The sequence below is a fragment of the Vipera ursinii genome, assembly GCF_947247035.1.
Source record: "Vipera ursinii genome assembly, chromosome: 2".
NCBI lineage: Eukaryota > Metazoa > Chordata > Lepidosauria > Squamata > Viperidae > Vipera > Vipera ursinii.
This window is the reverse complement of record NC_139513.1, coordinates 265,734,217-265,750,084: the sequence shown is the minus strand read 5'-3', so window position 1 is coordinate 265,750,084 and position 15,868 is coordinate 265,734,217. Positions and strand designations below refer to the sequence as shown.

The window sequence follows — 15,868 nt, the reverse complement described above, 5'->3', positions numbered from 1 at the left end:
CTTCTCTGTTTGATTAGTTACCATCCATTGCTTCTTGTCCTGCCTTCAGGTGCTTTGGAGAATAGCTTGATCCCCTCTTCTTTTTGGCAACCCCTGAGATATTGGAACACTGCTATCATGTCGCCTCCTCATCCTTTTCTTCATTAAACTAGACATACCCAATTCCAGCAACCGATATTGAAGCCATAATTAAAACTATCCAACTTAAGGTGTATGTATTTAGAAACATAGAAATCATAGGACTGGAAGCATCTTGGAGGTCTTCAAATTCAAATCTTATCTCTCCCCCCCCCCCAAGGCAGGAGACCTTACCCCCCCCCCAAGGCAGGAGACCTTACTCTATCCTGAACAAATGGCTGGCCAATATTTTCCTGAAGACCTCAGCAATGGAACACCTGTAACTCCAAGAGGCAAGTTGTTCCATTGATTAATTGTTCTTACTGTCAGGAAATTTCTCCTTAGTTCCAGATTGGATCTCTCTTCAACAAGCTTCTACCCATTTCTTCTTATCCTGCCCTCAGATGCTTTGGAAAACAAGTCAACCACCTCTTCTCTGTGACAGCCCCCAAATGCTGAAAGACAGTTATCATGTCACACCTAATTTCCTTTTTTTCATTATGTTACTCGACATAATGAATTCCTAATTACTTTAACCATTCATCATATGGTTTACCTCCATAACCTTTCTCATCTTTGTTGCTTTTCTCTGCACTCTTTTTAGGATCTCAGTACCTTTTTTGTATCTTGCCAACTAGTACTAGGTGCAGTATTACAAGTGTGGCCTCGCTAATGCAGTATAGAGTGGCATTATCATTTCTTGTGATCTTGACCAGTGGTCCTCAGGCTTTCTGGCTCGGACTGGCGGAGGTGGCGGGGAGGCAGAGGAGATGGTTTTGCATGTGCACGTGTGTGTGGCTTTCATAGTGGGCCACAGACAGGGGTTAGGGAACCCTGGTTTTGACACTATCCCTTTGTTCATGCAGCCTAAGACTGCATGTGTTGTTTTTTTACTGCTGCAGGACACTGCTGGCTCATACTTAGATGATGGTACACTGGGACATCAAGTTCCCTTTCAGAGTTACTACTCTTGAGCCAGGTAACTCCTATTTCTACCTATGCATTTGGTTGTTCCTGCCTAAGTGCAGGACCTTACTTTTCTCATTACTGAACTCTGCATCTTGTTGGATAGGGCCTAATGCTCAAGTTTGTCAAGATCCTTCTGAATCTGGAGTCTGTCTTCCAAAGGGAGGTTCTTTGTGTCCTCTGAGCTTGCTTGTTTTCTTGCAGCCTTCGTGAGAATGGTCTTGGTGGTTCCCTGATTGGGCTGTTGTTTACTGTTACCTTGTTTATCTGAATTGATGGTTCCTTGATTGAGATATTGTTTACTTCTTCATTGTTGGTTTATCAGTTGGCCTATTAAGGAATCACCAAGACCACTCCCATCAACACTAACTGGGAAACCACTAATATATAAAATGAGAGCAAACCACTGTCTACTAGCAGTGATGATGTAACTTAGTTTAGTGGTGAATTATCTGCAAGAAAAAAATCAAGTCAAAAAGCACTGAGGACCCCACAGCTTAACCATGAGCTACAACTTTTCTGTTGATCTTCCCAAAGTGTTGGCTATTTCCCCCAGCTTGGTGTCATCTGCAAATGTGATGAGTTCACCTTCTATAAGTTCTTAGATTTTGTTCAAGTTGAAAAAGATAGTTACATAGCTGGCTTTCATATCTTTTTGGGAAGATTCATTAGTATAAAGAGGCTGATACTTCTATTTAGAGATAATTTTATTCAAGAAGATTCATGAACATAACATTAAAAAGTTTGTATGTGATTTGAACTAAGTATTTAGTGTCTTTCGTTTAAAAACAACTCATCTGTAAACCTGTGGCAATATTTTATTCAACTTCATAGGTTTGTTACTATTTTTAAGAGTACTTCTTTGTTTTCTTACAATAGTGCCTGAAAATGACAACAAAACGGAACTTGTTTGTGCGATTGGTTCCATGCCGTTGCTTGCGTGGAGAAGAAGAAACTGTGACTTCACTTGATTACTCTCACTGCAGCCTTGAGCAGGTTCCTAAGGAAATTTTTACTTATGAAAAGACATTGGAAGAACTCTATTTAGATGCTAATCAAATTGAAGAGCTTCCAAAGGTATGTTGCATTCTAATATTGCATTTCTTATGTAAGTGAATAACAGTGACTCCTCACATAAATGTTTCGTGTACAAAGAGTAAATTTTTTAGTAGTTTTATAATGTTTGTACGACAGGAAAGAAATATTGATATGACAAATCGAGGTTGACATATCAATATTTATATAAGGTTCTGTACACATGCATGTCATCTTTGTTGAAATTAACCATAGTTGCTTGGTTATTGATTATTGTTCTAGCATTGTGAGTGGCCATCACAATAGATTATAGCAGAAAATAGTGTATAGTATTCTAGGCTATAGATTATTTCCATTTTCAGAAGCATCAACTTTAAAAATATTTCTAAATGACCCCCTTGAACATGGATTGGTGGTAAGGTTTAGAATTCAAGCAGTATGTTTTGCACATTCCTAAGTGAAGTATAATAGCACTGTTGCTCTCTAGAGCTTCAGATAAATCCTTCCCAGTGGCTTCCTGTAAACACTAAATAATAAAGGTCAAAATAAAGTGGCTATATCAAATGGTAATTTTGTGTTCTATTTTTCAAACACAGCATAGTAGAATAGAGCATAACTTCTCTAATTAATATATTGATCTCAACCCTGCCTTAGGAAAGGGCACTTCAGAAAACTTGTTAATGTGAAGAAAGTATCATCGTTAAAACATTAAAGCAGACTATATGCTGACAGGCATGCATAGCATCTCTGAAGAATGTTGTTAATTTTCTACATGATGTTTTCACTGCAATGACTAGTAAAGTGAAGCATTTGCATTTATATGCAGACATATCCAGGAACAGCCTTTGATGCAGCCAAGCAGGCCTTCCAACATTTTTCATGTTTGCGCAAAAAGTGCTTCACTCAAACTAGCATCTTTTGTGAAGCACTCCTTTTAGGTGCTTTGTATGGTTCTACTGCTGTACGTTATTTTGGTTGTTAACACTAAAAAGTAAAAGAATTAGATAGTTTACCAAGATGACCATGGCAATATTAGTCCAATATAAAAATCTTGATAAAAAAGGCCCATGTAATCAGTATCATTCTGATTACAGTGATATTACAATATCATCACATGCAAAGAAACATTTTTCACTAGTTGAATCAGCAAAAAATGTAATGTTGAAAAGCAGCTTCTGTCACTCAGACATTCTGTCTGCATTCTCAAGATCCAAAAGCTCAACAAATTAAAAACTATTAGGTTACGTGAAACAGATGTTTCACAATGAGCAGTTGAGTGCTACACCTTTTCCTTCTGCACCACCCCAGCAAATAAAGTCTCGTATACTACAGAACAGTAATAGATATAAGCTGTGTCAGTGCCCTAAATATAATTTATTTATTTATTTATTTCGATTTATATACCGCCTTTTTCCCGAGGGACTCAGGGCGGTTTACAGGGCAAATTAAAACAATACAATATATACAGGTTAAAATAAAATTAAATTAAATAGCCCCCAAATAATTAAAAATTAAAACCTTAACCCAAAAACCCTCAGTCCAGGCCAGCAAGCTCGAATAGCCAAGTTTTTAGGTCCCGGTGAAACAAGCGAAGGTCGGGGGCCATCCGGAGTTCCACAAGCAGCTGATTCCAAACGGCAGGCACGCCCACAGAGAACGTTCTCCCCCTGGGGGCTGCCAGCCAGCACTCCCTGACCGGCGGCACCGTGAGGAGGCCCTCCCTGTGGGAGCGCACAGGATGATGGGAAGTTGATGCTGGCAGCAGGTGCTCCCGAAGATAATCCGGACCCATACCATTTAGGGCTTTATAGGTCATCACCAGCACCTTGAATCTCACCCGGAGGGCAACCGGAAGCCAATGCAGCTCGCAGAGAAGAGACGTTACATGGGAGTATTGGGAAACCCCCATCACAACTCGTGCGGCCGCATTCTGCACCAGCTGAAGCCTCCAAGTGGTCCTCAAGGGCAGCCCCATGTAGAGAGCATTGCAGTAGTCTATCTGGGAGGTCACAAGTGCATGAGTGATTGTACGTAGGGCGTCTTGGTCCAGATAGGGCCGCAACTGGTGCACCAGGTGAACCTGGGCAAAAACCCCCTGGCCACGGCTATAATGAGATAGATTTCTTATCTACCTGTCTGATCTTATTCATCCCAAGTTGCTTTTTGTTAGGATTCTAAATGTCAATCTCCATGTTTCTGGAGATCTAAAATTACAGAATAACTGTACTTAAAATGTACCTCTTAGGAAGATCAAAATGTTTTTATCTGCAACAAACCTCTCAAAGATGGCAAATTGCATGTAAATTACATTTTGAAATGCGCACTATAATCAGGAATATGTGATTGAATATTTTATATAAATTGACTTTATGATGCTAGCCTAATTTTTACTTCTTGATTATCACTTCCCAATTTAAGATGTAGCACTTTTTCAGATAAAATTTAAGGTTAGGATTTATCTAGTTTTCTCTGGGTAGGGGGATCCTGTAGGTATGAGAAAGCCTGCCAACTTTGATTAAACTGTCTTTTTGCTTGTATATGCATACAATTTTGTAGCAGGTTTATATTTCCTCCTTCTAAGTTAGAGGTAGAGTTTCTGTGCCATTAATGATGATATATTTTCCTGATATCCCCCTACCTACAGAATGGGAAAACAGCTTACCATCTTCTGTTTTATGGGATATACAGTATTTCAGTTTATGAAGCCAAGGACATAGATAAGAAATGTGTACCTGCCTGGCTGACAACACATTTGTGATCTCTGGTGATGTGGCCTCATTTGAGATGGCTGAGGGATTGAATGGGTGGATGCAGGGAGTGGCAAATGAATCTTTCCATGAGGTGGTGGGGAGTAGTACCATCAGACTGGAAGAAAGGCCATTGTATTACTCCTCCTGGGGAAACATTGCCTGGATTGTCTCAAAGTGCCTCAGCACGTAATAATTTGGCAGTTGCACTGCTTAGAGCATTGATGGCGAACCTTTAGAGACCAAGTGCCCAAACTGCAACCCAAAACTCACTTATGTATCGTCGGGTGCCGGGTGGGCGTGGCTGCGCTGATAATGGCAGACTGGGTGGGACTAAAATGTTCAATCAATCAATTCCAACTTTGCTAGATCTTTTTTTTTTCCCCCACGAGAAGTTGAAATTGATTGAACCTTTTTTTTTTTTTTGCACACGGAGGCGGAGGCCTAAAGCGAAAAGGTTTTATAAAGCCCAGCTGAAGGCCTAGGACTGGGGCGATGGCACGCGTGCCCACAGAGAAGGTTTGCCACCACGGGCTTAGAGGATACTGATTATTACTTTTAAACATGTTTATTGAAGACATTTTTATGAAGAACAATGCAGGTATTAGAAAAGAAACAGAAAATAAGAAGGAATACTGAATAAGAAAGAAATTTAAGAAAAAAAATGGAAAAGAAAAAAGGATTATAAAGAAGCGGCTTCCAATTTTCTTGACAGTGGTCATAAATACATTTATATTTTACCTTCTCTCTCTAAGGTTGCATTATAATTTCCTTCTTTCCATTAGATACCCTTTCTAATCCCCAAATCCATAAATCACAAGTTCAGTTTTCTTTTTTTTTCCAGCAAAAAGTACACAAGGGATAGGTTGTTTCTCTAATCAAAGGAGTTAATTTTGCCCTTAGCTTTATAAACCTTTCCTCTATTTTTCAATTTTTGCACATATATTTTTATCCTCTGTGATCTTGGTTCAGCCCTGGTTTGGGGACAGAGTCAGCATAGATAGATTTATGTACTTAATTCAGTTTAGGTGCTGCCTGACTCCAGACTGGCTCTGGGCAGCTCACAATATTTGTTGTTGTTAGTTGCGAAGTCTTGTCCGACCCATCGCAACCCTATGGACAATGTTCCTCCAGGCCTTCCTGTCCTCTACCATCTTCTGGAGTCCATTTAAGCTCACACCTACTGCTTCAGTGACTCCATCCAGCCACCTCATTCTCTGTCGTCCCCTTCTTCTATTGCCCTCGATCTTTCCCAGCATTAGGCTCTTCTCCTGTGAGTCCTTCCTTCTCATTAGGTGGCCAAAGTATTTGAGTTTTAGCTTCAGGATCTGGCCTTCTAAAGAGCAGTCAGGGTTGATCTCCTCTAGGACTGACCGGTTTGATCGCCTTGCAGTCCAAGGGACTCGCAGGAGTCTTCTCCAGCACCATAGTTCAAAGGCCTCAATTCTTTGGCGCTCAGCCTTTTTTATGGTCCAACTTTCACTGCCATACATTGCAACAGGGAGGCCATAGCCTTGACTATACGCACTTTTGTTGGCAGGGTGATGTCTCTGCTTTTTAGTGTGCTGTCTAGATTTGCCATGGCTTTCCTCCCGAGGAGCAAGCGTCTTTTAATTTCTTGGCTACAGTCCCCATCTGCAGTGATCTTGGAGCCCAGGAAAATAAAATCTGTCACTACCTCCATTTCTTCCCCATTTATTTGCCAGGAATTGAGAGGGCCGGATGCCATGATCTTGGTTTTCTTAATGTTTAGTTTCAACCCAAGTTTTGCACTCTCCTTCTTCACCCGCAACAAGAGGCTGTTTAGTTCTTCTTCACTTTCTGCCATTAGCTCACAATATAATAAACCATAAAATGCAATACAAAACAAGATGGGATCCTGTTACTCTACACAAAAACATAAGGAAAAATACAGCCAGCAAAGGGCTCCATTCGTTTTAACCCAATGCCCAGGAAAACAATCAAGTCTTCAAGGCTTTGTAGATTGCCACAGCAAAGAAAGCACATTTCTGGAACCCCCCATGGATGGTACTGTTGGAAGGTCTCTGGAGCATGCCAAATCTGCCAGCACATACCGACTAGGCAGAAACATTGGGGGGGGTCTGTCAAATAAGGTTTTTTATATTCAAGGTTTAATATAATCATTTTAATTGTTTTAACTTTTGTAATTGTAGTATTGTTTTTTAAAAAAAACCTTGTGAACCGCCCTGAGTCCTACGGGAGAAGGGCGGTATATAAGTCTAATAAACTAAACTAAACTAAGGTGGCTCTTAGGTGCCACTAGATGTGATGGATGATCTCTTATGGGAACTGAGAAAAGAGAGTGTGAATTTATTTATTCTGTTTTATTTCTCAGCAGCTTTTGGTATTGTTGACAGAATACTCTCCTGGGCTATCTCTGTGAGTTGGGAACTGGGGCCACTTTGTTACAGTGATTCTCCTTCTACTTGCAAGGACAGTTTTGGAGAGTAATATACTGGGCAAGTGTGTTTTTGCACCCTAGCAGTATGCTATGGGGTGCCTCAAGTCAGTTCCCCCTCCCCCTTGTTATTTAAGGTATCTGTGAAGCCGTTAAGACTTATCAAAATTTGGGGAGCTAAATATCACCCATGACTTGACTTTTCTATATCATTCAAATTAGGAGAGGTATGCAGATTCTGAACCTGTGCAATAATGAGGAGGAGAAATGAAGACTTAATCCTAGTAGGATTGAGACTGGTGGGTGGGTAGCTCCTAGTTCAAGAATTATGGAACTGATTTTGTTCTATATTGGTTGTGTTTACTTAGAAATAACAGATACATGTTATTTGGATGTGGTCTGTACTGCACTGCACTCTGCCATTAACTACAAAGCTAAGTTTATAGTTTTTATGTTATTTCAGACTACAAATAGTCCTCAAATTTAGTGACCTCAATTGCAACTGGCAACTTGGTTGTTAAACAAAGCCGATATGGAATAAAGCTGTAGCTGTGCTTAAATCTTACCTCAACTTCCCTTGTTTTACAGACTTGTGAAGGTCATAAACACAAGGATTAGGTGTAAAGTTACTTTTTCATCACTGTTGTAACTGCAAATGGTGGTTGTATGAAGCAATTGCTAAACAAACTAAACCTGTAGGAGATCTGCTAGATCTGTGGTGGCGAACCTATGGCATGCGTGCCACAGGTGGCATGCAGAGCCCTGTCAATGGGCATGTGTGCCGTCGCCCCAGTCCTAGGCCTTCAGCTGGGTTTTATAAAACCTTTTCGCTTTAGGCCTCTGCTGCTGTGTGCAAAAAAAAAAAGGATCAATCAATCAATTTCAGCTTCTCACGGGAAAAAAAAGATCTCACAAAGTTGGAATTGATTGAACATTTTAGTCCCACCCAGTCTGCCGTTACCACTGCAGCCATGCCCACCCAACGGGCCACGCCCACACGGCACCCAAGGATACATAAGTGGGTTTTGGGTTGCAGTTTGGGCACTCGGTCTCTAAAAGGTTCGCCATCACTGTGCTAGATTATAAACCTTGGGAAGGACTTGCAATTTTTACTGAGAAATGCTGAATATCTTCTGATGGCTATTCACAGTCTGATCTTCTCAGTGAAAATTCTACACCCTGAAATGCTTTTCCCCTGAAATTTGGGGAAGCATCTACTTTACTATACTATTATTTAGGCACCAGTTGAAAACTTGCCTTTTCAAGCCATAGATTCAATATTGTTTTTATTAGTTCATTGTTCCCCAACGTGACTGTCATCCAGTTGTATTAACTTCATCTCCCAGATTTCTTGGTCATAGGTCATGCTGAAGTTGTTACATAAATCTCGGTTGTTACATAAATCTGGATTATAGGAAGGTTAGGGAACTTGTATCTATATTAATTGAAAGTTGTTACAAACTTTCAATTTTTCAAACTCTTGTCAGACCAGATGGGTTGGAAAAGAGTGAGCAGAGGGTTGTTCGACCTTGACAACACTAGTATAAATTCTTACAGATTATTAGGGACAGTCTCCAATTGTGTTATTATTTATAGAATTTATATACTACAAATATAAATTCTATAAATAAATCCTACACAAAGGAATCTCCAAACGTTGAGTGGTGATGGGAGAAATCACATGTTTGTCATGCTTCCATTTTTATAAATACAAACTTTAGCCTAATCTTATCAGCATGAATAGAATCCTGTGTGTCTTCTGTGTTCACTTGATAAAAATAAATGTGCAAATATTAAAAGTTATAAGTGTTACTTATTGAAGTGTTATAAATTATGAATTATTATTGTACAATGTTTTTATAGATAATTTTGAAGATTCGTAAGTATTGTGCCTCATTAACAGTTTTATTTATTTATTTTTTGCCTCAATAGCAACTTTTTAATTGTCAGTCTCTATACAAGCTGAGTTTGCCGGACAATGATTTAACAACATTGCCTGCATCCATAGCAAATCTCATTAACCTCAGGGAACTGGATGTCAGCAAAAATGGTGAGTTTTTTTATAATATTATAATGAACACTAAAAAACAAGGGCATAAAAATGGACATTTAAATTTCGGAATCTGTGGAAATAACCTTGGGGTTAAAGGTCCAAAAGTGTGATAGTACATGACATAATTTTTGTCATGTGCTATTTTCATAATTGTGAATCAATTGATTTCACCAAAACACTTTTCATATTTCTTTTAGAAAGGAATGTGCTTTAGCATAGCACAACTGAAGATGAAAGAAAATAACCTGTATAGTGCTTTCCTATGCAACCAGACTAAATTGGAGACTACAGTTGTGGAAGATGTTTATATTTTATTTATTTATTTTATTTATTTTAATTCCATTTATATCCCGCCCTTCTCCGAAGACTCAGGGCGGCTTACAAGCTTAGCAGTAGCCTTCATTCTATGTATATGCCTGCTTATTAGGGCTTTCACACACACACCAAGCGGCATTATTACAAAGTCAGCTTAATTGCCCCCAACAATCTGGGTCCTCATTTTACCTACCTCGGAAGGATGGAAGGCTGAGTCAACCTTGAGCCTGGTGGGACTCGAACCTGCACTAATTTCAGGCAGCTGGTGTTACTTAAGGAGGCATTAGCCCACTGCACAGTAACTGCACAGTAACTGGAGAGCTCTTTATCTGCTTGCACTAGAAATATTTTATGTGTTTGTTACAGTATATTAGTCATACACCAGCCTGACAATTAACTATTTTATGGACACATCCATTTAGTTTTCTTGATCTGCCATTGCCTTCTTTAGTGACAACTTTTTGATACCTTTATGGTTTCCTGGTGGCTTTCCATTCAAATACTAATCAGGTCTATCCATGTTTAGCTTTGCAAGTTCATTAAAAATTGCTTAGATGCTTCCACCTAGCTGAACAAAAACAATATCAAATCCAGCTTGACTCCTGCTGCCTTTATTCAGACATGCAGGAAGAAGGGGAACATATAGGTGCAGTTTTAGGTCTCAGTTTTACAAGTAGTACACAGCTAAGTTGCAAACCCAAATTGAAATTAATTATTGCTCAAATAAGTTACCTTTGTTTAAAAGAAATACACTGCTAGAATTGTGACTTGCAACAAATTGCCTCAATTTGTGATGCTTTTTGTTTAAAATTTAAGCATCACTTTTCCATCTTTCCTTCTTTCCCATTGGCAGTTGGATAGCATTCCATGTGTATTCTTAATTGGGTAGGTGTGATGTGTTCTCTTTTGTTTTGTCTCTAAATACTTTCTTTTTGATTATTTTCTATGTGTCAACAAATTATAGGATTTCCTCAAACCTGCTTTTAGTAGGGCTGTCCTGAGAAATGAGATTGCTGTAAATATTTGTGATCTACTCCAATTGCTGATTTTCTTGTAATGTTATTTGGTGGTCTTTCTTTTTGTTGCCCAGATTCTCAATTTCAATTCAAAATTGAATTGAACTAGGTACAGTATTTTGACAGATAGATAAAATTTCATACTCTCTTGTGTGACGAAGAAATAAAATATTTTATTGTATATAATTCCAGCATAACCTTTCCCACAATTCTGTACTCTGAGGACCATTAAAAAACATTGATAGCTTATAAAACACAATTAATACATTTAGTCAGTTCAACGCTCATTTTGGTTAAATTTTTCACTACTCTTTTAAATTAGCTAATCAAACACAAACTTTGTATTTTATACTTCACAAAAGCTTTTGCAGTTACATATTTATCCAAGAATGCTGTGCCTATTGCAGTTTCAATAAAAATTTGAAATAAAAAATAAGTTGAAAAAATTGCTGTTGCAGTTTAAATGGATCTTCATAGTAGCAGTGCATTATTACTACTCACCTTTCTCTAGTTTATAGAAAAGCCATAATTGCACAATTGAAGAGAAGTAGTTTGTGCAACACTATATACAGTACCCACACAAAACAAAGAATTATGAAAAAAGAAATATGCACTGTATAAATTTACAGGAACACATATATCAATAAATAGAAGTCCTGATTTGTTACAGTCATGCACAGCTAAGCTATATTAATAAATTCTGCAGACCACTGCATAGTTTGAGCTAACTATATTATTGTCTTTCCAGTTATGAACTGCAAGTCTTTTCGCTATGAATAAGATATAGAAAATCCATTTTATTTGTTTAGATGTCAACTCTCATGTAATATCGTCATAACATAAACTCACATTACTCATTTTCTGATACTTTTTAATGTTCTGTTTCTACAGGTATACAGGAGTTTCCAGAAAATATCAAGAACTGTAAATTTTTAGCAATTGTTGAGGCCAGTGTAAATCCTATTTCAAAGTAAGTTCTGTTGTAATATTTTTTTTTAAAAAATGTGTTGCACAATGAGTATTACATATGACTTCAGGTTAAGCATATGATCTTGTATTTGTTAAATTTATCTCTGTTTAAATTTATCTAGGCTTCCAGATGGATTTTCACAGTTGTTAAACCTAACACAATTATATCTGAATGATGCTTTTCTGGAATTTTTGCCAGCCAATTTTGGCAGGTAAGTTGTAAATAAATTTAAAAAGGCAAGTCACTATTAGTTATGAAAGAGGATGGAATGTTAAGATGAGTCTTCCAAATACTTCCAAAGTAGACTATGTCCTTGTACTAAAATATCTAATTCAGAACCATAGTAGATTTATAGTAAGTTTCTCTATATGTGGCTTTGGTCAACTTTAAATCAGCATTGGATTCAGTCGCAAAACTTCTATAGGGAGAAGGGGATTGGACATTGACCTGAGGCTCTTGCTTGTAATCTAGAAATCATCAAAACTCTAGGATGAGAATAAGATGTGATCTACAAGGTCTAATTTTAGAGCTCATCTTCTGTACATAGGGAAGCAAGGCATTGGTACATTTTAGCACCATGTCTGTTCAATTTGGAAATGAACTCATTAGCAAAAAGAACTCTCAAATCCAAATTTCCATCTGCCTAGTATAGCAGATAAGGATTTCCATATGTGCTTTATGCAGATAAGGCAGCCATTATCTCAAGGACCCAGCTGGCCTTAGGATGTACTCAAAAACCTAGGATGCTACTTCAGTGAAAATCACCTTGTATTAAACTTCCAGAAGACCAAAATAATGGTTTTTGTTAAAACATGCAGGAAGCTTCATTGGATAATAAAAGGGCAGGACATTCAGTAGGTCAGGGTTTTAAATATTGCCTTTCAAGTCTCTGGGTCAGTGCAATGGTCATGCAGGTTTAAAAAAAGCTCTTCTGCCATCCTAATATTCTTCTGTGCAAAAAGTGGAGAATGTATCCCCTCAAATTATTCACAGCAAAATCCCTGGTTCAGCTACGCTGTGGGTCCTAGCTTAAGCCCCTACCTAGATTATTCACAGATGCAAGCTTCACAAATCAAGATTATAAAATCAGTGTTGCAGACCCCAAAGCTGCATATCTGGTGCAATTTTGAGATAGAAACTGATCAAACAAGGATTGAGGTTAGAGGGTGGTTAATCATATTTAATTACTGACTTCTGTCAGCCAAGGAATGTTAGTTCCAGGGGGACCAAAAGGAATGTCTTTTCTGCTGTAGCAGCTACTCTCTAGAATTCACCTTCTCCTCTGATGGTCCTGACCCTGCTGGACTTTGGGAAGATTTTGAAGACCTACATGGCGTGACTTGAGGTTGAATGTGTATGAAGGGCCCCTTTTCCTGGTTATGCTGACACCAACTAATTATACTATCTTGCAGCTAATATTTGTATTTAATTTTTCATTTATATTGTGTTTTAATTGTTTTTCTGATTGTTCAACCCTACCCAGAATCACTGGTTTGAGAATACAGAGTAAATGCATAAATGAATGATTTTGCAGTTCTGTTTTAGACAAATATCCTAGAGGATGTTAAGTAAAAGGAATTCAGAGATTAAGATGAATTTTAAATACTTGTAAGGAAGAAAATACCTCATGTTGTGGCAGTAAAAATTATGCCTGCATATTTATTTTGATCAAGTAGGAAGAATAGGCTAACATTATAATTGGACAACCCTGTTGCTCAGAAATAAAAGAAAATCCATTCAGGAAGAAAAATCAGTAAAGTAATTTTAGGGGGGGGAAAGTTGAATTGTATGTTTATTTTTTAAAATAATTTTAAGCTCTACTTATGTTAGATCTTAGAAACTTATAAAATAGAAAAAAATTAAATATTGGAGAAAACAAGTGGTATGATTTGAAGGGCTGTGTTTTAAAATAGTTATTAGATAAGGTCACAAATTTATGTTAATAGTATATACTTGCAAATTAAATTAAATCTGTTACATTAATAGGTTTATTTTATACTTCTCAAAAAGTAATTCATTGTATTTCTTTTATAGGTTAACTAAACTCCAGATTTTAGAACTTAGAGAAAACCAGTTAAAAATGTTGCCAAAGTAAGTATACAGTGGTATTTGAATATATTTTTGTATGAATTACTTGAAATATAATGAAAATCAGAATTTTAAAATCAACTGTAAGTAGTCTTGATGTTCTAGGACCATTATCATGTTTGAGGTTTGTTCCTGTTGGAATTACTATGAATTATTTCTTTTTCATCTATGCAATTATTCATTTTGACAGTAATTCTCCATTAGCTGTATTCACATAGTATGATTAGGTCTGTGGTATTTATCATCTAGTTAAAAAACCATAACTATATTTTAATAATTGCAGTACAACAGCAGTTCTCAGTTTATAAGAGCATTTGGGACCAGAATTGGCATGCAGTTGTAAAGTACGACACTATATGATCACTTGCTTGGCAATAGCGATTCCAGCAGTACTGGTTACCACTGTTAAATAAGCACACTGCAGGTTGTCATGTGACCATGATTTCCTTACAGCTTTTCCTTTGATTCTGCTTATGAGAAGCCAGCAGGCAATATAAGAAGTGGTGGTCATATGATCGCAGCTAATGGACATGGTAATCATGATCTTGTGACTTTGAACTGTTGAATGCTCATAACTTGAGTATCGGCAACATTTCTGTTTGTGTTCTCTGTAACACGATGTAAATAGCTCGTTTATCTATCTGTGCTGATTTTCTGAAGGCCAAGTTTCCAGGAATTCTCCAATGGTTTTGGATTTTGCTTGGTCCTAGATACTCAGTTTCCCAGTTGAAACTATGATCAGGCCTATCCGTGTGGTGTAAAATTAAAGTTTTTATCATGTCTTCTAACTGCTAGTTGTTCCAGGATGTGCGCTGCTAGTCTTGTTTGTCCTACATAGTGACAGTTATAGTCCTTACATTGTATGTTGCAGGTGACTTCTGTTTTCTCCTCTGGGTCTTTTAGTTTACTTAGGATGTTTTGGAGGACATTAGTTAGTTTATTAGTAGTAGCAATAACCACATTGGTTGCAATAGTCTGTTTATGGCTTTTGAGATTTTTTTTAATGTACGACAGTTATCCTTTTCACAACTTGTGTTGGTTGTGCTATATTGGGTTGAGGGTGAGACACTGGATAAAGTTGACAGGGTATCCATTTTGTTCGGAAAAGTTGTATAGATGATTTGATTCCTTTTCTGGTGTTCAGGGTTGCTGCAGTGTGTTTGCCCTCATCTAAATAGTGTTCTTACACTGTTTAGTTTCTCTTGTGGGAGGTTGGGTTGTTACTTGGTTGGTGTTGGAGGTTTTGGGATAGACTTATGTTTCTAATTTGCTATATCTGCTTCTGTTGATGATATTCAGAAAGGATAGCATGTTGCTTTTTTCATTGTGAATTTTATTCCTTTGAAGATGTTGATAGTTTTGTGAGTTTTCCCTAATTAGTCCTTTTTATTATGACAAGTGTCATAATTTTGACTTTTAATTCCTTTTCCATCATTATATAACAGACTGCCCATTTGTCTTCAGTTTTAAATTTTTTTATCTGTATCCTGTCTTTATTATTTTAACAAATAACTTTTCATAATTTAGCTTTGAGCATCTGTATATATAAATGATTGTGGCTATTTTATTTACAGAGTTGCTGTGAATTGGACAGCATGTATTTCCCCCCCCCCAATAATTATTAGTTAGATTAGAACACAGGCTACATACCGTATATACTAAGATGCTAGTATTTAGAGCAGAATCATTTAATCTTAGTAATAAGATTGATATGACTGCTTACTTCTTATGAACTCTGATGCTTAATTGGTATGTTTTCTAGAACTATTAAATGTGTAATACTTATTTAAAATGCATCAGAATGAGCAGATGAAAATAAGGTATAATTGGCATTTCCCTTAAATCTAAGTACTTTTGTTTCATTTCTGCAGAACCATGAATAGACTAACTCAGTTGGAAAGGCTAGATCTGGGAAGTAATGAATTCACAGAAGTGGTAAGTTGCACTTAAGTAACAGTGTCGCTAAAAGGTCATATCCTTAAACTTTTTAGACAATGTCAGATAAGAAATTGTGTTAACTTTTATTTTCTAAGCTAACTGTAATCTGTTTTAAGGTATTGAGTTATGTCATTTTAAAGATGACTGCTTTTTTCCAAATTTTATTTGCTCTTAGTGTGGTGTTTTGGTGACACATTGAAAGTA

At 37.3% G+C, this 15,868-nt stretch overlaps 1 protein-coding gene across 6 annotated transcripts in view; it reads left to right on the top strand.

The window, feature by feature from the left end:
• The window catches only part of ERBIN (erbb2 interacting protein), an 80,587-nt gene that overhangs the window by 31,836 nt on the left and 32,883 nt on the right, over positions 1-15,868 (top strand). For 5 of the 6 annotated variants that reach the window (XM_083352013.1, XM_083352012.1, XM_083352008.1 and 2 more), the window contains 6 exons: positions 1,963-2,160; positions 9,217-9,334; positions 11,560-11,638; positions 11,760-11,849; positions 13,673-13,729; positions 15,598-15,661. In XM_083352013.1, coding sequence (XP_083208139.1) covers positions 1,972-2,160; positions 9,217-9,334; positions 11,560-11,638; positions 11,760-11,849; positions 13,673-13,729; positions 15,598-15,661 — 597 coding nt within the window. In that variant the 5' untranslated portion in view covers positions 1,963-1,971. Of the gene's footprint in view, positions 1-1,019; positions 1,097-1,962; positions 2,161-9,216; positions 9,335-11,559; positions 11,639-11,759; positions 11,850-13,672; positions 13,730-15,597; positions 15,662-15,868 lie in introns of all 6 variants that reach the window. The other variant, XM_083352009.1, reaches the window with a different exon arrangement.